Raw genomic sequence first — 21,178 nt, 5'->3', positions numbered from 1 at the left:
ATACTGTGATTTGGCAAATTAAACCTTTGTGGTCAAATATCTAAAAACGTATAAATTAATTACTGCAAATCTATTTTGCACATTGGATGTGGACGATGATGACATATCTCGCGTGGTTTCCTCACAGTCTTAATTTCACCACGATGCACCCCCTCACCGTGTGATCGTAAGAGACGTGGTGCGTTTGTGTACCCCTTAACTCGATTTGACCGTTCGATGTCAAATGTATGACATTAACACATAACACGAACACGTATATTCGCACATCTGCTTTGGAATGTGATTTAAAGTTGTGAGGACAGGCAAAAAGGGAAACCTCGAAACGCCAATATATCCTCATCACATCGTTTTAAAGTAATACATTAGCTCGATACCTACAAACGTAAACTCGTCATATACTGTACGCTGCGACGTTAAAAACAAAAACAACTCAATCGCAGAATCACCGCGACGTCGGCAAACCTGTTGACAATACTCAACAAAACAACAGAAAACACGCGTACGTTAAATACACTCACCTCACGAGATGTTGTCCTTGCAGTATATTCTGTGCAAGTAGCGAGAAACTGATGAGAAGCAGCGACTGATTCACTGAGCAACACGGACAGAGCGACGCTGCTCCTTTTATTTTTAAACAGCCTAGGCACGTTCGGCGGGAGGAGACGTCCAACTCGATGACGTCATCACTGCCTTACTGATTTTTTTTCTTTATTTTTTTTTTCAAAAGATGTAACTCCCAGTTGTAAATCTGGATTTTTTTTTGCGAACAGGACAGACAAGAGTTAAACACGAAAAACATCAAAAACGTGTTTAACTACTTAACTGTCGGACGTTACTCCGCTGTATACGCGTACTACTCCTAGTTTTAATGGTTTATAAAAACCTGTCCAAATGTTTAAAACCATTTTATGTCGAGTTTTTTTAAAACCATTTTTTAATTAATTAGACTGTAAATTACAGACAAATATCTCACCAAATGTATAACGTACATACTAGAGTTGTCCTTGTGGATTTTAACAGCATGGCTGAGCATGATGCAAAGCGCCAAAGCAGTTACATCAGTTGTCCGTCAGATGTCAGTGTTTTTTCAAAGAGCTCGACAGAAAAATAACCCAGACTTGTTTATACTGTATTTGTATTTTTATTCTACCGACATGAACTTCCAAAAAAAAAAAAAAAAAAAAGATCAAAAATACAATATAAACTTCTGAAAATTAATACACTGAATTTTTTTTCTTACACAGGGCGAAATACACAACAGTTCAGGTGACTTGTGATTCTGCTTAGTCCTGAAGAATTCGGTGTTTCGCAAACACTTGCATGCCTCCCCTTTTGTCACCCATGACATACAGGTCAATAATTAGGCCTTTGCAACAGACGTACAGTACAAAGTGCCCCATAACGAGTCCTGCCGCTAACAAATGTGTTGAAATTCTCTATCACCACTATACACTGTACTCTCCCTCCAGATTCAACGCTCCACAAACAGGAGTCAGTGGAGACAGAATACGTCCAAACTCTATGGACAGGCCGGAGGGGAGGGGGGGAGAGGAAAAGAACCTGGAAGGTCAACACGAGCTCATGTCAAATAAGTACCAAGATTTTAAGAATACGACATGTTAACCTCCAACACCATGGTCCGATGGCAGACAGTGAAACTGGCTAAAACAGGCCAGGTTTTAAGTCAGAAAATATTGAAATTAACATACGATAATGTTTAGCAAAACACCCATGAAACACAATAAGTTATTTTCATTCATCTTCTGACAACACATGACATATAAATCTCTCCTTGACTTTACTTATTACTTGTTGTTGTTGCAGGTGTAATAATTACAGTTTGCAAATTGTTTTATTTAAAAAAAAATTACATTATTGCAACCAACTAAAAAATAAACAAACAAAAGCTGTTTTGTGGACAATAGAAAAAAACCTATGAGATGGTGTCTGTGGATTCTGTCAAATAATAAAAAATAACTAGAAAAACATCAGTGTACCCTGCTGAGCCTGGAGGGCAGGGCAGAGCAGGGCAGGTCTTTGTGTCCCGGTGGTAAGGGGAAGTTAGTGGTGCTGGGCAAACCTCTCATCCTTCACCACTCTTGTCTACCACTCTTTCTTCTTCTCATCCATGGACACTCCACCTGGTCCCAGTGCCACCACCAAGAGCAGGCCACCGATGACGGAAGTGGTCTGGAAGAAGTCATACTTAAGGAAGTCGTGCATGGGTTTGTAGGCAGGGATGGTCCAGAAAGCATTGAAGTAGAAGTTAATGACTAGGAGCCACACCACCAGGGTCAACGCTGCGAGCTTGGTTTTGAAGCCGATGGCCACCAGGATGATTAGGGCAGTTCCCACAAGGTTCTGCAGGATCTGTGAAAAGAAAAAAAAGAATAAACTAACAGACAATGTTTTGGGAAGTTACACAAAGAAAGCTAATTAGATCAAGAAAAATCAAGAAAGTGTTACTACGAGCATATGATTGGGTAGAAATATGCAGTGATGCTGCTCTTTCCCCCCCCCTTTTTTTTCCACAAATGACTGGCAGACTTAGGCCTACATTTGACTGTTTAATCTACGTTTACACCAAAAATTGTTATCTCCTCCATCACTACATCCATAAATGGTGCAGCTGTATCTCCAACATCCTTAGTCTCATACATCTGGAAACACAAGTCCAAACCATCTCCTCATATCCGATACCAGTCGCTAATCTAATCCAAAAAAAGTTCTGATAAGATGTGTCAACTCAAATTGTTTTGGAATCATGTGAATGTGTTAATGTTTAACAACCACCACGGGGCGTAGTTCAGGTTTTAGCCACACAGTCAGTCTCCACTCATCAGTGTGATAAGAGCACTGGCTCAGACACTGCATGTCCTATTTTCAGTGGGAAAATCACTAACTGATACAACTGAATATTTTTATAGTTGAGCTGTTGACCTGGTCATAGACTATTGTCTGACTTTCCTTTAGAATGAATAAGGTGACGGCAATAAGTTGATGTGGTAGACTGGAATTTTTCTGCTTCTCTCTGAAGCACTTAGTCTACTTTTAGACCCAGTGGTAACAGCAATGCAGGTTTGAATCCTGCCCTGTTTGTGGTCTGGTAAGCTAGCATAAAAAGGTGTGTATTTGTGTCTCCATATGAACAATGAGGAATAAAAACTAAAGTGGGATGAATGAGATACAGCCTGTAACCAAACCCCCGTGGGACGGTGTCGTGTCTGTGACTGACACTCCTTTGTGTCCACAGTACTTACAGAGAAGAAGCTGGAGTCAAAGTGCAGCAGAGTCATGAACATGAGCACCAGCAGTACTCTGCCGCCCAGCTGCATGTACTGCTTGGGCGAGCTCTCCCCCATAGAAGGGACTCCAGCGAACATGCTCTTTCCTTCTGAACGAGACTCGGCCAGCAGCAAGAGCAGACCACCGCCAAGGGCAAGGTTTCTGGCAGAGTAGGAGAGAGGAGGTGGTTATTTTTGGACAGGGTATTTGGGAAGGGTCAGAGCTGCAGTCACACAGCAGGTAAAGTAGCCTGAAGTAAAGATCCCTTTATGGACCAATCATGTCTCCTACAGCAGACGGCTGTGGTGCAGAAGGAGACAACGTCATATGTTACGTTAGACCACGTTTAATGAAGGCAACAACAAAAGACAGGTCAGTCAAACAGGACATAATCAGTAGAGAACAGTGCCCCCTGCTGTCGGAGAGGGGCACCTACAAAGTCACTGGGTGCAGTGGGAAGGAATGTTAGTTGGCAGTGAGTGTGTAGTAGTAGTAGGTAATTTATTTATTTTTACTATTATAGCTTCATTCATTCATAAACCAGAAAGGTGTGATATGTATGATTGTCTGCCTCATATATTGTTCCATATCTGGTTATGTTGACACACACATATATCCATATCTGTTCACATGGGCATGAAATTAAATCAATATTTTTTTATTATTAAATTACCTGAATTATTTGTGTATTTCTACATGATACTGAATTGATATCAATGCATTTAGAACAATTTCAAACTGAATCAATATATAAAATCAAATCATGAGATTCTCAACAATACCCAGCCCATATCACGTGCTTTGTAACATTAACACTGTGATGTTGGTTCGTATCAATGAATAAAAAGACACGTTTTATCTGCAACAGAAAAAATGCTGTCAACCATAGAGGCTCCTTTACCATCGACTGTGATGATGACTGCTGTCAAGTATGTTGTTGAACAGCCAACGAACGCTGCATTGTCTTCCTGAGGACGTGTACATACCTGCATGTGTGTTGTGCGTTGGCTTTTTGGATGTTTGATCTTCAGTGAACTTTTTAATACCCATACATGTTTCTGCGTAGCCTTGACCAAGTATTATAATGTTTAGAGATGCTAGTAGCTAGCACAACTAGGTGCACGTGAGCAGTCTCTAAAAACATAGAGATTGTCGTGACTTACCTCATCAGAAATTTGAGGTCCCATAGAATGCTGTATGCGACCGTCTGGGAGAGGGACATAAAAACAAAAAATGAGGTTAAAAAAAATCTATTTAAATATTGCAAACACACTCACAGTGATGTGTTCTTACCTGTAGAGCTATGATGCCAAACAATCCAAAGCAGGCATACTGTACAAAATTTCTACTGAGGATGAGGACACAGCCACCTGTGAGGAGACACACAAAGGTCAGAGACACAGGTTCTACCATCAAATGCATCCTGAGCGTTCACACTTTATATGTTCTCTGAATGGGAATAATACGGTTTAATGTCAATTTGAACTTTTATCAGACTTATCCTCTCTTCATCCACTCAACTACTCTGGTCTCTCTCACATTAAACAGTGGTCCAAGAGCATATACCTGTGTATACATAGAAATGTTGTGACAGTTTTTTTATTTTAGATTTACAGTGTGTCTGCACAACAAGAAATAACAAAGGAAAAAAAACTGCACAACAAGAAATAACAAAGGAAAAACATTAATAAATTAATTAATAAATCTGAACAGAAGACAAAAGTTTGTGGAGAAGTCCAGATGTGGCTAATAATATACATTTTTAATGCATAGATGATGAGAACAGAGGTCAATACATGTATATGTATGTATATATATACTGTACATATATACTGTATATATATATATATATACACATACATATACATATATACATACATATATATACATATATATTTCTTTTTAAGCAATTTAAGTTTAGTAATCCTGTCAGCACAGTAAACACACAATGTTGCTCCATCTTAACATCAGGCTACTAAAACTCCATCTTAACATCAGGTTACTAAAACTGAGGGGGATCTACGTTTGTAATCAGTAGAGATGAAATTAAAGCAAAATAAAATTAATATTTAACTAAAAAATAAACTATAATAAAAAATAAGCACTGTAGAATATCGGTATCGTGGAACTAAATATCACGCTATATCAGTGTATCAATATTTTTCCTACAGCCCTACAACATACCTGTCAGTCATGAATGTGAGAACAACCACTGTGACAGGTCTGCTGAGTGTGTGCACAGAGCTGCAGGCATTAATGTGTCTGTTTGTCCCCTGGCTAAGATATAACAACTACAGTCAGACATCTGGTAGCTCAGGTGTTGGAACATGGTAATCTCTAATGTGGAATTCTGACTTTATTTTCTACTCAATGTGCAAAGAAAAGAAACTAGAAATCCAAGATGAGACTTTACTGTGATCACAGAAAATAAAGTAATCTATCCTGCCAACAAAAGGCAAAAACACAGAACCATATGATAAAATCATCTACTCCACGACTCACTACGTAGAACATCCAAACGTTAGTGTTTAGCAGAGCCTTAGGGTCATGTTACGTGGCGTCTAAACTGTGAGTTTTAGAGCTGAAGTGCAACTTCCTGTTTCTGTGTCATGTAAAGACACCAGACCATTCTTTCCTCTCTACCTCTAACAGTTTTTAACGCTTTAAATGTGCAAATAGCTCTATTTGCTGATTGGTCAATGTTATTAGCATTTGTTGACACAATGCGGACGACAGAAAAAAAGTCACCCATAGATAAAGTAGACTAAAAAAGGAAGTTAATTTAAAACTGAATATTCCCTTTATAGCAGGGGTGTCTCTGGATGTTTCAGACGTGGCCTTGACTGTTTGTCAGTCAAAAAAACGATTCATTTTTCTCGACTTGTATGAACTTTGTGGCTTAATCCTTAAATATTGAGTTGTTCCTTTTTTTAGAATACAGCTGTTGTCTGATGAAGACGGACTTGAGAAAAAAAAAAATCAGAGGGTCTACTTATTAGGACAGTGGCGGTCAAATACGGCCCACCAGATCAGCTGATGTCCTTATCACCGTTCAACTTTTGATCTCAGAGCCTATCTAGCTCAAAGGTCAATGAGCTCAGAGGGGCATTCTACCGCTATTGTGATCGATAACAGCAACAGCCCCATCAGTCTCCTCTGTTTAATCAGCAAGACAATGACATAATCTATAGGTGAAGTTCACTGTGTGCTACAGACACAACGGTGCTGGAACACAGCAGACACATACGCAGCTGAATTATGGGAACAAAAGGTCGCCAAGATGAGATCTTTCTGTCTTTTCCATCTGACTTTTAATTTGTTTTGTTTTGTTTTGTTTCTTCTGATGGCGCAATGTGCCTTTAGAGCAGTACTTCTCAAATAGTGGGGCGGGCCCCATTGGGGGTGCACGACGGGCTTCCAATGGAATATGGCACGCTTGACATAATTGGACACAAGCCTCCAGTCACTAGGTGGCAGCAACTCATACAGTGGTTTGTACAGATGAAAATATACATGTTATCCGGTTCTCAATAGTATTTCAATTTCCAGGGGGTGGGAAATGGGGGTGTGTGCAAACATTTCTGTCCCCATGGGGGGGTGGAGAGGGGGGGGGGGAACCTCAGGTTCAACATGGGTTTTACTCTTTTATTTAACTTAGTGAATGGATCATCTGGTTCTACTAACTACTCACCCAGCTGTCCTACGAGGTTCAGTAGCACAAAGCATGTTGCTAAGAAGTAGCCACAGTTCCAGGTCGCCTCGATGTAGTCTCTCTGCTCGTGCCACTGGAACCACATGCGAATGCCGTCTTCCAAGAAGGTGCTTATGAGACACAGGCGAGCCAAGTGGGGCAGGTACTGTTTAGTTACCCGCAAAAACTACAAAAAACAAAAAAAAAACAAAAGGGGAAAATGGTAAATTCATGAAATGAGAAAGAAAGAAAATATTTTAAAATGACATCAGCGACAGATTCCGGCCACTAAATAATACTTTCTTCAAACTTCGATGACTGTTCTCAGATGCTTATAGTTATTATTTACAGTGTAGTACAGTGACGGGCGTCAACCAACACAACATTTAAACCTGTGCCAAGTGAGAGCAACAACAATAATTTAAAGGGAAAATTGCTGCGATGAGAGAATTCCCGCTGAAGTAAAAACTATATAATAAACTCACATAGGTGTATGGTTGTTCTACTTTTTGTTTTATTATTGCAATTAATCATGGGATGCAAAAAGTAACATGCGACGACTGCTGACTGAACTGCTCATCAACTAAACAAAGCATGTTTCAAAAAGCTCACTTGAGCTTGAAGTGCAATCGACAATGAGGCAAACCTCATGTAACGTGATGCACTCCATGTCACGATCCCCAAGAGGGCTCACATGTACAAAATGGAGCAGACTGTCTAAACAAATTGTAAAATTAATTAAATAAAAAAGTACGTTGTGTCCAAGAGCAGACTTTCAGTTTCACAGGAGAAACAGTGTTGGAGTGTTGACCTGCCCCCCTGCACCATCTCCGCCTCCTCAGCTGTCCACATCAGCACTGTCAGACCTCGGCAGCCAATCCGCTTCAACCAACTCCCACTAAGACTGCTAAGTGAGACATGACTGGACGACTGAGGACCAATCTGAACAAGCCCAGGGTTGCAACACACACAAAAAAAAAAAACAGAAATGTAGAATGTGGAGTAAGAGGTGTGTGTGTGTGTGTAAAAAGTGTGTGTTCCCAATATCCATTTGTGGGACATGTGACCACAAAGGGGTCTTAGCAGGGGTGACTGTAAATGTTACAGTGAATGGGTTTTAACCCAATCAGGTTTAATTACATTAGCATGCTTTAGACGAGTCTGCTTCGACAGACGGGAGACAAAATATTTTTAATGACAGTCGTCCAAGGACACCATTAACATCTTGGACTATCTAGAAGAAAAAAAATACAAGGACGTGGACCAGAGATTAAGAGAATGTAATCGAGTGCGTACCAGTGGCAGTTTACTAGACATGAAAATACACCACCTAAAACACCTCCATGTATATGTGTACATTTATACATGATGTTTCCTGTTTCTGTATGACTTAATGTCACTGTGGAGAACTCAGTTAAAAAAAAAATCTGGAACTGGAACCGTTTTCTTTCAGCTAAGCCTTGGCCTGGGTCAATGGCTGACCCTGAAATCTGATCATAACATGTCCAGCTTATTTCTTCACACAGCAGTGGGGAGGTCAGTGGAGGAAAGTAAAACTTAAATACGTTTTGAAGATGAAATGTTACCACCACGTAGACCAGAAGTCTTCACTTAAAAACCAAAACCCAGATCAACAATCAACATATGCTTTGCAAAGCATATGGGAGCCAAAAAGGACAATGAGCCTCAACCAGGTGTTCCCTTGGGTAAATCTAACAAACTACCAAAAAAAAACAAAACAAAACAGGACCTTTAACTAGATTTAATATTAACCAGTTACCCCAAAAAACAGTTGTTACAACTCTGCTGTGTTTCATTACAAAAGTAACTGTAATAGTAAGAGACATGACAGGACTATAAACACCTTTACAACCAGACATTAGTTACTCTTATTTAATACAAAACGCGTACAAATGCTGCTGTGCTCATAAACCTAACTTTGTCTACAGCAGTAAAGAATAATGTAGAAAGCAGGGTGAAAACCCCACACTGACAGACAGCAGCCGTTACTCACAAACTAGTGAGCAGCCACCATGCTAACTAGCCGCGGCTAACGCGAGCAGCGGTGTTGAAGTTACCTGATCCGCCACGTCTTCGGCGGTGTTCATCAATTCCTCTTGCCCCATGTTGCTTCCCAACGTGACGTCTTTTATTAGAAATTAACGGCTGAGCTCGACACGTTCCCCGAATGCCTGAATGTCCTCCCTTCCTTGCTCTGCGTGTCCCTCTCTTCCCCTCTGTGGCCGTTATTTACTTGAAAGATTTCCCGTTTCGCCTGCACGCAGGGAAAGGCCGCCTCCGCCCCACAATGCCCCGCGATTTGACGAGCGCCACAGCAAACACGGCCCCCTACATGGCACTGCTGCTGCTGCAACCGCTGTATGCCACGTAGATCGCTCTGTTGACGGCCATGACGCCGACCAAACACCGTAGTTTACGGGTTGTGAAAGTGTAAACAACACTTTGACGACTTGACGTTTCACCTTGACTGTTTTGTAAGTGTAATCCAACCCTGCAGCGCTGTTATTAAGGCCCAACGGAACTAATCAAACCCATGTTCGGTGGATTTATGGATGCACAAATGTTGAAGTTGACAATCAAGATTAATGCTCATGTTGTATTAAAGCATTTTTAAAGAAAGGGTTAGGGTTACATTCTTTTATTTATGTAGCATGCGGACGCAATATTAATTAAAATATATGAATTCAATAATAATGAAATAAAAGATAACACAATTAACAGAAAATGAATCCACCCAATCCCAGCACAGTCTGCAGCATCCTCGTTTAGTTGAATATCAGAGTGTGTTGATTGGTTTCAACAAGTGTCGTTCTTCATCTCATTTCATTCATTCTATTTTAATGGCTGTTTTTACAGTACATTTGACAACATTAAATGTATTGTATGTTCTCCAACACTCAGTTATAAATGTATTAAATTAAGCTCAGGGTTATAGTCTCACCTGGGTGTTTTACCATGGGGTGAGTGTACTTTGGGTGACACATCTCTAATTTCTATTTGTAGTGCCTACATCCCCAGGCTAATTTATACAAAAAGTTCTATTTGCGTTTAATTTGACCAAACAATTAATTCTTGTGTACTTAGTCTGATGATGTTCTTAGAAGACTCTAGTCCTGCAGAAGAAGTCATCTAAAAAAAAGCAGTCCATATTCATGGTTTCAGTGGCAAAAAAACAAAAAACCTCTACTATTTTTTCCAGTTATTTTCAGTTCACATGGAATATTTTTTACTTCTACATTTTGTTAAATAGTTTCTAAAAAAGCCAATGCTAAAGATGGATTTGTTTTGCACTTATTTTGTTGATTTGTTTTTCTATTATTTAAAGAGGATTTGTGACACGGGCGGTTAAAGAAACATTTGCATAAAAACAAGACACAGAAACAACATTTGCAAGTTCATTTGTATTTTAAAGCAGTGTCTGATATGCTTTCAAACTCAAGCACAATCTACACAGTCCAAAATATTTCTTATTCACAACGAGGTTTCTATTTCATAAAAATGTTCCTCAGGGAAACTGCCAGAAAACAGTTTTTTAATGAACTGGTTTGGTTCGTTTTCACTTCCCATTTTGTAATTTCTTAGTTTTCTTGCGTCCAGATTTCCAGTTATTATTCCTGAATTTCTTCTGAAAACCTCCGTCCTGCACCTGAGGATGGGAGAAGACAGCAATAACAGAAGTGAGTGGGATTTGTACAAGACACACACACACACACACACACCATTTTAAATACATATTTAAAAAACTTGCCTTTTTGCGTTTCGAAGTAACCTGTTCATCCACCTCCATTTCCTCATCTTCGTCTGTTTGGAAGTCGTCTTCCTCCTCCTCCTCTTTATGTTCTTCATCTTGTACCATTTCTTCACTTGTGTTTTTTAATGTGAAGATGGAAGCTGTGGGGGGAAAAAAGTCAATTTTTTTTTATTTTGTCATGTAGATACAGTTACATGTACAGAATTCTGTGTCAGTTTATTTAAATTTCAAGTTACATTTGAGTTTTGAATTCACCAGATTGTACCTGAAATTAAAGTCTAACAAAAAAAATCTATGTGCAAAAAGTGGGACAAACACTGACAAGGGTAGAGGTCACTCATGCTGTCTTCAGAGTCACTGTGGTCATCGTCACTGGAGGACGGTTCCCACGCGTTGCCCCCGTGTTTCGACGGCCTCCTTGGACTGATGTCATCTCCGATATCCTTGGGCTTTTTCTGTGTGAGTCTGACTGGAATGTATTCAATTCCCTGCTTCACACACTCTTCATCTGCAACACGAACGACAGTTTGTTAAACCTACAATGTTTCTATTTATTTTAATTTGAAACATTTAAAACATAACCGGCTCCACAGGATTAACGCAGTGACGTGAACCTGTTACCGGTTGTGCCTACGGGGCTCAGCACAGTCAGTCATGAACATCACCGCACATCACTGCCCCCTATCAGTACGGCACGGTACTTTCTTCCTCACCCTATACATTTTCTTTGCCCATTCATGGTCGATCAGATTAAATATGTTACACACATGAATTAAATATAATGGACAGACAGTGAATTTTCACCACTGACATGTTAAAAATTACCCAGAAATCATATTTATACAGAACAGGTTTGAGTTGGTGACATCCACACTTCACACGGCATCACATCAACAACACAGGATTAAAAAGAAAAACTGTGCAGGTGGAATTTGTGTGGTACTGACATTTGGAGAGAGCCTTTTTAAAACGTTTCCCGTTGACATGTCTGAGGACGTGGTGTGGCTGCCGGTTGAGATGTCGGAGGGTCAACTTACAGAAGAGCTGTTTGCTGGAAAACAAACATCAGCGAGTTACATTTTTTTTAAAGAGGAAACATCTTCTCAAAGATTTTGGGAGATTGATAGGAGTGTCCTTACGGCTGTTTTGTGCTGGGAATAATGTGTGGCTCATACTGGCTGTAGTTGAACTCTGCCGTTGCACTCAGTTTCTCATACTTCTTCCCCTTCGTGAACTTCTGCAGCTCTGTTAGGCTGCATGGAAACTCGTGTCCGTTAAGCGTGCATTTGATCTGAAATAGACAGGCGACATCTGCATATGTACATTAAGGTTTTACTGAATATGATACATCACTCATTTGTGTAAACACCGTTGAAGAAAGATGAAACACTTAATCAAAAGTTCACGTGATATTTGTAAAACAAATCGGCTAAAAATATATTTTAAAAAGTCGTCTTCCTGCCTCAGCATGTATGAGTTTCTTAATGTTTTCAGTAAGTAGCAGCGGTTACAGCGGTGACAACAGTCGCTCTGGATCCCTGTTTGACAGCGCATGTCGTGCGGTAAGTTAGCATCACAGCTAACAACAAAATGAACGCGTTCTCACTGTAACACGCAGGCGTCTGCTCACCGACCTTTTTGCCGTCCGTGAGTTGAAGAAACGGGTGGTTGAGAAGAAAGCCCCTGAGATCCGAAGGTAAATCCTCCATTGCTTAAACTCCAAACTCCCAAACACAGCTTCAAATGTATTAGTTTCCAGGTTAAACACACTCGCAGGAAGTGTGTCTCCACACGTGGGTCGGATACGCACACGCACTGTGACGCCTGAATGCTTGGCGCCCTCTGTCGATCAAAGTGGGGGAAATAAGAGGGGTTTGGAATTTTTAAAATCTACAATTGTTTTTTCCAGCGACGTAGTTGAGAAGTAGTTGATTGACAAAACGGACGCAGAAAAACAGCAAAAATAAATAAATAAATAAAAAGCCAAAATGAGTAAAAATTAACTAGTATATGCAGTTGACTATTGAATAACTAAAACAGGTAAAACTGAGTCAAAGTATGTGTCGAATGTATTTTTTTTAACTTTTTTATTGTTTTTGTTTGTATTACTATGACGTAAACAAATAGTAAACAAACAGTAAAACGCAGCACTGTGAAACGCCACTAATCAGCTGACTGACATGTGACAACTCATAGATGAAAGATAAAAAAAAAGATGGCCCACTCTGTCTTATTTCAAAACCGACCATAAAAAAAGTGTACAGTCGAGTTACGGAAAAAAATAAGATATAAACCCACAGAACGTAATAATTTAAAAAAGAAATCTTATTATTAAATTGTACAACTAAATTATTTTACTTCAATTAATTTACTTCAGGATTCAGGATTTTTCTTCAGGTGAGCCGTGTGTCGTCGAGTATCTATAATTTCCAAACGGAGTTTATAGCCACGCCCCCACTCCTCCCATAATTCCTTGGTTCAGCAAACAGATTTCGTCGGTGTAGTGTGGAAACTACGATAGGTTAAAGTAGCTAACTGGCGGCTACGGAGACTCAATTTTATACGGTTTTGATTAGGTGACGTTGTTGTTGAATAACTTTTGTATAACAGCGTCACACTTCTGTTCTGTTTGTTGTGTTATATCACCGAATTGCTGTGCTGTCTGGAAGCCTGTTAGCCTGGAATAGCTTGACAGTAACTGAGTCTGGAAATAAGTGACTAACGGTCACGTTTGAATCATGTCTGGACCGAACGGTGATCCGAACATCTCTATGGACGACGGGATTATTAATGACGAAGATGAGTTTGGCGACGAAGGTAAAGCCAACATGTCTTCCATTCGTTAAAGTCACAACTGATAACAGTGTTGGAGCAACGGACTGTCCTCCATTTAAAGATTGCTTTCGTTTAGTGACTTATTTTGGTCGATGGTTAGTTAAATATGTCAATAACTACATTCATGCACCTGATGTAATTATACAGAATGTGACGAGCATTGTATAAAAAACGAAACGTTAAAAATAAAGTAAACAATTTCGAATTTTTTTCTAACAAATTGTTATATGGGTTACATTTTGCGTGAATTTTAATTATTAAGACAACAAATATGGTATTTCAGACTTTAAGTCTGTCTGCATCTACACTTAATTATATATGAAAATATTCAGAAAAATAATCGTAAATGTTTGTGCATAAGTCCAAAGTATGGAAACAAATGCTAAATGTGCAGGAACCTGAATAGCTGTGACTAGTCTACTGCAGGAAGTTATTGTAGCCATTTGGCTAAAACAACCCGAACCTTCAAAATAAAAGTCCCTCCCTGCTTTATTTGCTTCTCCACAGAGTATGCAGCGATCAACTCCATGCTGGATCAGATCAACTCTTATCTCGATGACCTGGAGGAGCGTAATGATGCGCTCAACGGTAAACTGCATGAACTGATGGAGTCGAACAGACAGGCCCGGCTGGAGTTCAGGGCCCAGCTGAACGGTGCCCAGTCTGAGGGGGAGCAAAAATCAGAGGAGGAGCAGAGTAAAGAAGATGGGAGCCCACAGAGGGGTGAAAAGAGCGAGTAGACGACACAGACTCTGATAAAGAAAATAATAATATGTTCCCAAAATGTACCATTTCATGTGGGTTTACTATATTTTCAATGTTGGTTTCCATACTCATCAGCATGTGTGTTTACAGTATGTAAACTCAATTCAACTACTCAGCAGTGTCGCATTTACTCCTCCCTCCAAGTACCACCAATATGTTTATTTAAATACAGCAGCACAGAGCTCCAGTTTTCAGCCCAGAGGAGTATAAAGTATGAAGAAAATAATTTATTTTTAGAAAGATTATTGACCTAGTATGGCCGACACACGCTTGGGAGAGACAGTGAAGGCATCACTGGGACTACTGGTGCCTGTGGTTGGTTGGTTTCACTTACATTAATAATGTTCTGTTATCTATTATAGATGCTGCATGTGATCTGCTGTCACATTGTTTAACACATCTGTTCAAGGTGACTGTATGGATTGATGGATTTGGCTCAGCTGGTACTTTGCCTTTTAGGAAAGAGGACTTTATCAGTGGTTATTATGAAGATACGTTATAGTGAAAAATTTCAGGTGCGTCTTTATCTCATTAATAAGAGAATTGTGGGTTTTTTTTCTCTTCCTAAAATGATATACATACTGTATATATAACATTCCAAGTGTCTGTCACAGTAGTGTTTGTCCTTGATCATGGCTGTAAATCTTCTGTGTTCTTGGTTTATTTCACCAGCAGCTTGAAATAAGTGGATGCAAAGTTATTATTAAATTAATAATAATAATAAAAAACAACAAATAATGATGTAACCAAATTTTCAGACATTTTTTAATATAAATTAAAGTGACCCAAGACAAAAGGCAAACATCCAAAAATACATCAAAACTCCAGCAATTAGAAAACATCGCCTGTTTGTTCAGTTTGTCAGTAGCTGAATAAAAATACACTAAGAAACGTACAGCTTTGTGTGAAATGTGCCTTCACCTGTCCTTCCCTTCCTCCTGCTCAAGTCTCATTACTCCACGCGGTCATGTGACAGTCGACGCCATGAATGCAGGAGTTGCTACATGTGACAACAACCAGCGTCCTGTGGTTGGAAAAATCAACATTTTTTTTGTCTAAGTCTGTTCAGAACAGCACACGAGTCATGAAGAGGAAAAAAAAAAACATCCTTATATTTTACACGTACACGTCCCGTGTTGGCTGAAGACTGTGTGAAATATTAGACCTCTTTACATGAACAGTTAGTGGTAATCTAACAGTCGACTCGTTTAGCTAAATCACAAACTTTTTTTTCTTGCTAATACTCGGACCGTTATGTGAGGTTTCTGTCCAGTGCACTGAAATCCAAACATCATCAATGAGGAAGGAACAAAAAAAAAAGGCCAAAAACACACAACCAAACACTATATATTATGCTAACAATGCAATGTTGAAATAACTATGGAACAAACTCATTTTTCGAATGCAGGCAAAGTAAAACATCCAGTGGAATGTGACTTCAAATGTGATCAAAACGAGTCTGAAAGCTTTTTAGCGATAATTCATTTTAAGATGCATATTTCAAACACAAATTCAAAAGAAATCAAATGTGAAGTGCAGTTTGTCAAAATTCAAGCAGCACAAATCCAATAAAAAGGTTTAAAATAATAATGATAATTATGTAAAAATAAACACAACACACAAACTGTCTGTGAATGTGAGGATTCCTGGACATTTCTAGTCCAAACGAAAGCAGAAAAAAATAAAAAACAAACTTCATGTTGATGAGAGGTGAATACATGTTTCCGTGCCGACACTTCAAGGGGATTAAATGTCAACAATCTGACGATCTTCAAGTTCTAGGGAATGAGTAGAGCGACTGGTCCTTGGGGACTTCAGGGTACGAAACTAACAATTGCTAGTTGGAAAACACATTGTCTAAACCCCGGCGGTCAAACTCATTTTGGTTCTGGGGCAGCATGCAGTCTAATAAGATGTCAAGTAGGCCAGAACCAGTACAATCATAGCATAATTGCCTATAAATAACAAAAAGTCCATCTTTTCCCCCCTTTGTTTTCATGCAAAACGTACATTTGATAAATCTTCATATTTACTGAAATAGAATTTTACGGAACATATCCTGAACATGACGTGTTTGTGAATTACTTTATTTTCAAAATTCATCAAGCGGGCCGAGATTGGCCCGCAGGCCTTATGTTTGACACCCCGGGTCTAAACCCTAACGTTAGGGTTAAAATTCTAGCACAAATATTAATGTGATTAACTTGAAACACTTTCTTGTTAAGGAACCTGGAGGGACTTCCTTTAAAATCGTGAAACACATGCGTAAAGGTTCTAATCAGATCAGGACTGAAGAGACCTCACATATATAGGTTAGACGGGATGTGAAACATCCTGAAAACCTCAAACAAGTCCAGTTTTCAAGACTGTTATCTTTAATCTACGACTGAAAATGACAATAAATGATCTGGGATCAAACCAGGTACGGCTAAAGAAGAGGATGACTTCAGGAGAGAGAACAAAACGTGAACTGTGACGGACACTGCAGTTGTTAAAAACCATGAAACTAATGTTAACAAAGTGGTTTCACTGATGGAGGTCATATTTCCACATCACAGTCCATTTAATTTACCGCTGCCCTGGAAGTGTTTCCTGTTTATTGTTTTAACCACAACCCTCTCACTGTTCTCACTCTTAACCACCAGGCGTTAACTTCCCTCACTGTGTGTTTAATTTTTTTGTATGGCTTAGAAGCTGTGTTGTGCATTTCTTAGGTTGCTGTTCAATAAGAGCACCTCATTGTGTACTGATACCTCACAGACTGACGTCGGAGTCTCTTTCCAAGTTCAAAAGCCGCGTCTCCGTCTCAGCGTCTGTTTGTTACCCTCCCTGAACGGCGTTTTGGAGCAGCTTTTGGTTTCCTGCAGCCGATCCTCTTCCCTGGAGCGGAGGGAGCGTCAGCGTTCTCCTCGTCGTCGTTGGCATCTTCAGCAGTGGCTGCTGAGTCGGCATCCGGTTCCTCTCTGCTGCCAACAGGTGTAGTGGGCGTGGCCTCTGTCTTGATGCAGCGGCTCATGTCCTGGTCTGTTCTGTCAGTGCAGGTCAGGTCGGTTTCCGGTTCCTTCTTACAGAGCTGGGTGTCTATCTGTAATATTTGTTGGTCGACTTCGGCCGAGTTCTGGTTTGTCACTACATCGTCATCAAGTGAGGTTTCAACTAAACAGTCTGTGCTGGAGTGAGGGAGGTCTGTAGACTGGACAGATGGACTAGAGGAGTCAACATCTTCACCTTCCTTCTGAGCGAACATCGCTTTGTACATCTGCACAACAACAACAAAACCGAAAAAAATATGACAATAAATAGATGGAAAAAATTACATTGATTTTTTATCATCGCTCGAGCCACTGTCCAAACACACTGTCACACTCATCTCATCACGACCAGCGATATTATCAACAAACCTTGAGGTTCTCAAAGTGCGGCAGTGATGTGCAGTGGCTGTGCAGAGCAGAGGAGTCAAAGTGGTAAAACTTCTTGCAGAGTCTGCAAATAAACCCTGAAACTGGGACAAGGAAACTGGAGCCTGTCGGAAGAAACAGGGAAGAAATTTGGATTATATTATTATTATTGTTTACAAAAAACATTTTAAATTAATACAAATTAAGAGCCAAAAACTGATTAATTCAAAAGATGGTAGACCCCACTTCCTCCCTCCCTCCCCCTCTCTTTTCCTCCCCCACTCACCATAAACAGTGTCAGGATCGTGCTGCTCGTCACTGGTCATATTCTTCAGCGTCACCTCCTTACGTGAGGACCAGTCACACTGTTCCAGGTCAACAAGGACAACGACATGAGTAACATGTCTACAATTTACTACTAAATATATATTCTGTGTTAAAAAATATACATTATATTTATATCTAATATATACATATTTATAAAAGGTTCTTTGTAAATGTGCTGTTTATGCTAACTATTTATTTTAAGTCTGGTCTTATTTCCCTTAAAATTCTTTTTATTTTATACAGTATTAGATGGTGTGAAAAAGTAAAGGAAGTTGATGAAAATAATACAGTATTATTCTCATGTAATTTATCCATCCATCCATTTTCAGCCGCTTATCCGTTACCGGGTCGCGGGGGCAGCAGTCGCCACCCAAATCACACGGCACCGTACCAAACCCCCATAAAACCCTCCTGCGGGTGGTGAGTCCACTGGAAGGTCATGTCATTTATATTTAGTTGTTTTTTTTAGAACAAAGAAAATCACCTGTTCCTCAGAGTTTTCCTCGTCTCCCTCCTTCCCCTGCCTCTCCTCTTCTTCCTCCCCCTCACTCAGCTCCTCCTCTTCTTCCAGCATAAATCCGTCAGCGTCCACTGCTGTCAGTTTGGCCAGAGCCTCATCGTCGCCCTCTTCCTGGAGCTGGTGAACACAAACGGTTGCATCAGTGAAGTGCAGCAGCTCAGAGGTTCAGTGACTGATTCCATCTTCACATCGTTTATTAAAAAAAAAAAAAAACCTTGTGAAGGTTCTGTCTGTGCTCCAGGGACTGCAGGTGCTCCAGAAAACTCTGAGGGTTCCTGAAGGGTTTCTTACAGACCGTGCAGGAGGAGAAGGCCGTTCTGGTGGCCAGCTGAGGAAGGAATGATGAAAGATCTGGACGTTAACTTGAAAAAAAGCAGACGTGTTGTACTGAATGTTGTTCACATGATGATCGACATCGAGCAGCTGTTACTTTGTGCTCCTTGGTCCGACGGTGGTCCATGATGCTGCTGCTAAAGTGGGTGTGACATGTTCCACACCAGCGCTTCGTTTCTTTTTTCTCTCTACGAAGAAAACAGACGACACTTTGTCAACGTCATCTCCTTCTTAAACATGTTTCTCTGTCACAGATGATTTGACATGAATTCACCTTAAATTATCACATATCAACATTTGGCACAAAGAGTTTTTGGATTCATAATATTTGCCGTTCTTTAGCATCTAGCTTTCTCTCCCGCTGAAATTTTCACCAATGATTTTCTATTGAAGAGGACATGGACATTATGTTGTTTTGCCGTTAGCAACAAAGTGTCATCAGATATCGATTCAATAGCACCAAGCTGGCACGTCAAGGTATTCCAGATGGCCCAGAGTTATGTTGGAGATTTGAGTGATTTGATTGGATGGTCAGAAAACAGGCCTGACGTGAATTAAAACTTATGCCACAAATACGACAGGACAGACTGGACTGTCATCGTTAGCATGGATGGAGACAGAAAAGGACTTGAACTGGAGTGTACTGATAATCGGCAAATGGCAAATTAACTTTACGGTGCAATACTGCCACCTACTGGACTAGAGTGTGTGCGTTAGTCTCACCAGTATTTGTGTTACTTAAACCCTTGAATTTTTGTAAGTATTTAATTAAAATATACACATTAAATGTTCCAGCCCTAATTTGTCTCAACTGTAAAAAAACAAAAAACAAAACTGACCCATCCTTGACCGCTCCCTGCAGAGACTCCTGCACACGAGGCAGCAGCGTGACCAGACAGGCGTTGCTCATGTGTTGGATCTCCATCATCCTCTGCTGGTGGGAAATGCTGTTCATGTGAGTCCTGAAGTTCTACAACACAGAACACAAACCGGACACACACACAACTTTTAGTTCCAGTTCCAGTGATAAAACATGAAGGACTACATCACTCCAGGCACACCTGCTGGTTGTGGCAGGTAATGCTGCAGAGGTAGCAGTAAAATTTGTTGGCGCCCTCCGCTATGACGTCCTCCACTTCCTCCCGTAGGCCGGGTGAACTAACGGAGTCGTCTTTATCCTGTGACTCCTCCTCAGCAACACTCTCCTTCTCCAGGATCTCCTCCGGTGTTCCATCCTCTAACTCCTCCGTCGAGGCTCCGGGAATAAGGACACAGTCTGACAGAAGTTTGAGGTTAAAATGTTAAACTTAGCATCTTTACCTCGGTATTTGTTCTTGACATTTAGAACTCCATATACCATAATATCTGACAACCATCTTCTCTACAGTCCACGTGTTGTGTTTACCTTCAGGTCGGCCCTCCTCCGCATGAGCGTCACCGTCTGGAGGAACAAGCGTCGCCTCTGAATCTGCAGCAGCTCCGGTCTCTGATCTGAGAGAAAGAAGAAAACAAGTGTCAAAGAGATTGACTTTTTCTTTTTAAATAAGGTATTTGATTTTTGTTCGTTTATTTTTCCCTAATTAAAACAGCATTTCAAACCAAAAAACCATTTCCTCACCCTTCAGTCTTCCTCTTTTTAAATGCAGGTTCTTCATGTTGCTCTTCTATCATCTCCACGGGTTCACCTTCTTCTGTAGCGGTGTCATCTGAGTGGGAAAAAGACAGATTAAAGTTATCCTTTTTATAAAGATGTTAATTCAACACATGGCTCTGCAGCCTGAAACACAGAAAAATCATTTTTTGTCAAGTTAACATCATATAAAATTGCTTAAAAACACAGGTTATTTAGCATTTAGGTTTCTAAAAAAGATTGACTTTCAATTGAAGAGGACAAGGACACTATGTTGTTTTGCTGTTAGCCACAAAGTGTTAAAAAATGTTTTTTTATTACCGTAATCCCACCATCAACAGCATCTGAAAGTCAGTGACGGCTAACAATGCTAACTACCGCGCTAAATGTAATCAGTGCACAAACGTGAGAAATTATCACAATTTTTTTAAAGTTTATGTACGTAATACATTCAACTCAGCTGCACCTGTCTTAGAGTCGACATCTGGGTCAGTAGCAGCGGTCACAGCAGGCTGGTCATCTGAACTCTCTGCTGCCGTCTGTTCACTGTCCAGCCTCATGTCCGGCTGACGAGCCGCGGCCTCCTACACACAGGGTTTTGCATCAGTATTGTTTCATAATA

General features: G+C 40.2%; 5 protein-coding genes across 6 annotated transcripts in view; 1 reads left to right on the top strand and 4 right to left on the bottom strand.

Annotated features, from left to right (window-relative positions):
- ass1 (argininosuccinate synthase 1) overlaps positions 1-1,025 on the bottom strand; it is a 17,536-nt gene extending 16,511 nt beyond the window's left edge. The window contains exon 1 of the mRNA XM_025062728.1: positions 519-1,025. The gene's annotated coding sequence lies outside the window, so the exon portion shown is untranslated. The remainder of the gene's footprint in view (positions 1-518) is intronic.
- A 138-nt stretch (positions 1,026-1,163) lies between these two features.
- Positions 1,164-9,327, bottom strand: surf4 (surfeit 4). Its single transcript, XM_008325999.3, has 6 exons — positions 9,055-9,327; positions 6,977-7,163; positions 4,579-4,655; positions 4,449-4,492; positions 3,261-3,447; positions 1,164-2,370 (listed from the first exon to the last, which is right to left on the bottom strand). The coding sequence occupies exons 1-6, from the start codon at positions 9,100-9,102 to the stop codon at positions 2,104-2,106; spliced, it is 810 nt and encodes a 269-aa protein (XP_008324221.1). The 5' UTR covers positions 9,103-9,327; the 3' UTR covers positions 1,164-2,103.
- Positions 9,328-10,383: 1,056 nt separating this feature from the next.
- On the bottom strand, positions 10,384-12,829 carry surf2 (surfeit 2). The gene is made up of 6 exons (XM_008325998.3): positions 12,383-12,829; positions 11,888-12,039; positions 11,696-11,799; positions 11,071-11,256; positions 10,746-10,888; positions 10,384-10,643 (listed from the first exon to the last, which is right to left on the bottom strand). Exons 1-6 carry the CDS (start codon positions 12,455-12,457, stop codon positions 10,554-10,556), a joined length of 750 nt encoding a protein of 249 aa, XP_008324220.1. The 5' UTR covers positions 12,458-12,829; the 3' UTR covers positions 10,384-10,553.
- Positions 12,830-13,179: 350 nt separating this feature from the next.
- bbln (bublin coiled coil protein) lies at positions 13,180-15,668 on the top strand. The gene is made up of 2 exons (XM_008325997.3): positions 13,180-13,565; positions 14,091-15,668. The coding sequence occupies exons 1-2, from the start codon at positions 13,487-13,489 to the stop codon at positions 14,321-14,323; spliced, it is 312 nt and encodes a 103-aa protein (XP_008324219.1). The 5' UTR covers positions 13,180-13,486; the 3' UTR covers positions 14,324-15,668.
- The window catches only part of ciz1a (cdkn1a interacting zinc finger protein 1a), a 9,037-nt gene continuing 2,958 nt past the window's right edge, over positions 15,100-21,178 (bottom strand). For both annotated transcript variants that reach the window (XM_008325995.3, XM_008325996.3), the window contains exons 5-15: positions 21,023-21,140; positions 20,545-20,632; positions 20,332-20,417; positions 19,988-20,202; positions 19,766-19,896; positions 19,024-19,114; positions 18,808-18,921; positions 18,558-18,710; positions 18,033-18,111; positions 17,750-17,871; positions 15,100-17,607 (exon numbers count right to left, since the gene is read on the bottom strand). In XM_008325995.3, coding sequence (XP_008324217.1) covers positions 17,155-17,607; positions 17,750-17,871; positions 18,033-18,111; positions 18,558-18,710; positions 18,808-18,921; positions 19,024-19,114; positions 19,766-19,896; positions 19,988-20,202; positions 20,332-20,417; positions 20,545-20,632; positions 21,023-21,140 — 1,650 coding nt within the window. In that variant the 3' untranslated portion in view covers positions 15,100-17,154. The remainder of the gene's footprint in view (positions 17,608-17,749; positions 17,872-18,032; positions 18,112-18,557; positions 18,711-18,807; positions 18,922-19,023; positions 19,115-19,765; positions 19,897-19,987; positions 20,203-20,331; positions 20,418-20,544; positions 20,633-21,022; positions 21,141-21,178) is intronic.

This window comes from Cynoglossus semilaevis, chromosome 14 (assembly GCF_000523025.1).
Source record: "Cynoglossus semilaevis isolate Cse_v1.0 chromosome 14, Cse_v1.0, whole genome shotgun sequence".
NCBI lineage: Eukaryota > Metazoa > Chordata > Actinopteri > Pleuronectiformes > Cynoglossidae > Cynoglossus > Cynoglossus semilaevis.
This window is presented reverse-complemented; position numbering and strand designations above follow the sequence as displayed.

Excerpts from the sequence above, each read along its gene's own strand:
- surf4 (XM_008325999.3), bottom strand. The coding sequence starts at position 9,102 with ATGGGGCAAGAGGAATTGATGAACACCGCCGAAGACGTGGCGGATCAG. Across the intron at positions 4,493-4,578 it reads TTGGCATCATAGCTCTACAG|ACGGTCGCATACAGCATTCT; the intron begins GTAAGAACACAT and ends TCCCTCTCCCAG. Across the intron at positions 2,371-3,260 it reads TTGACTCCAGCTTCTTCTCT|ATCCTGCAGAACCTTGTGGG; the intron begins GTAAGTACTGTG and ends TTCTTTTCACAG.
- surf2 (XM_008325998.3), bottom strand. The coding sequence starts at position 12,457 with ATGGAGGATTTACCTTCGGATCTCAGGGGCTTTCTTCTCAACCACCCG. Across the intron at positions 12,040-12,382 it reads AACTCACGGACGGCAAAAAG|ATCAAATGCACGCTTAACGG; the intron begins GTCGGTGAGCAG and ends TGTCTATTTCAG. Across the intron at positions 11,800-11,887 it reads ATTCCCAGCACAAAACAGCC|CAAACAGCTCTTCTGTAAGT; the intron begins GTAAGGACACTC and ends TTTGTTTTCCAG.
- bbln (XM_008325997.3), top strand. The coding sequence starts at position 13,487 with ATGTCTGGACCGAACGGTGATCCGAACATCTCTATGGACGACGGGATT. Across the intron at positions 13,566-14,090 it reads AGATGAGTTTGGCGACGAAG|AGTATGCAGCGATCAACTCC; the intron begins GTAAAGCCAACA and ends GCTTCTCCACAG.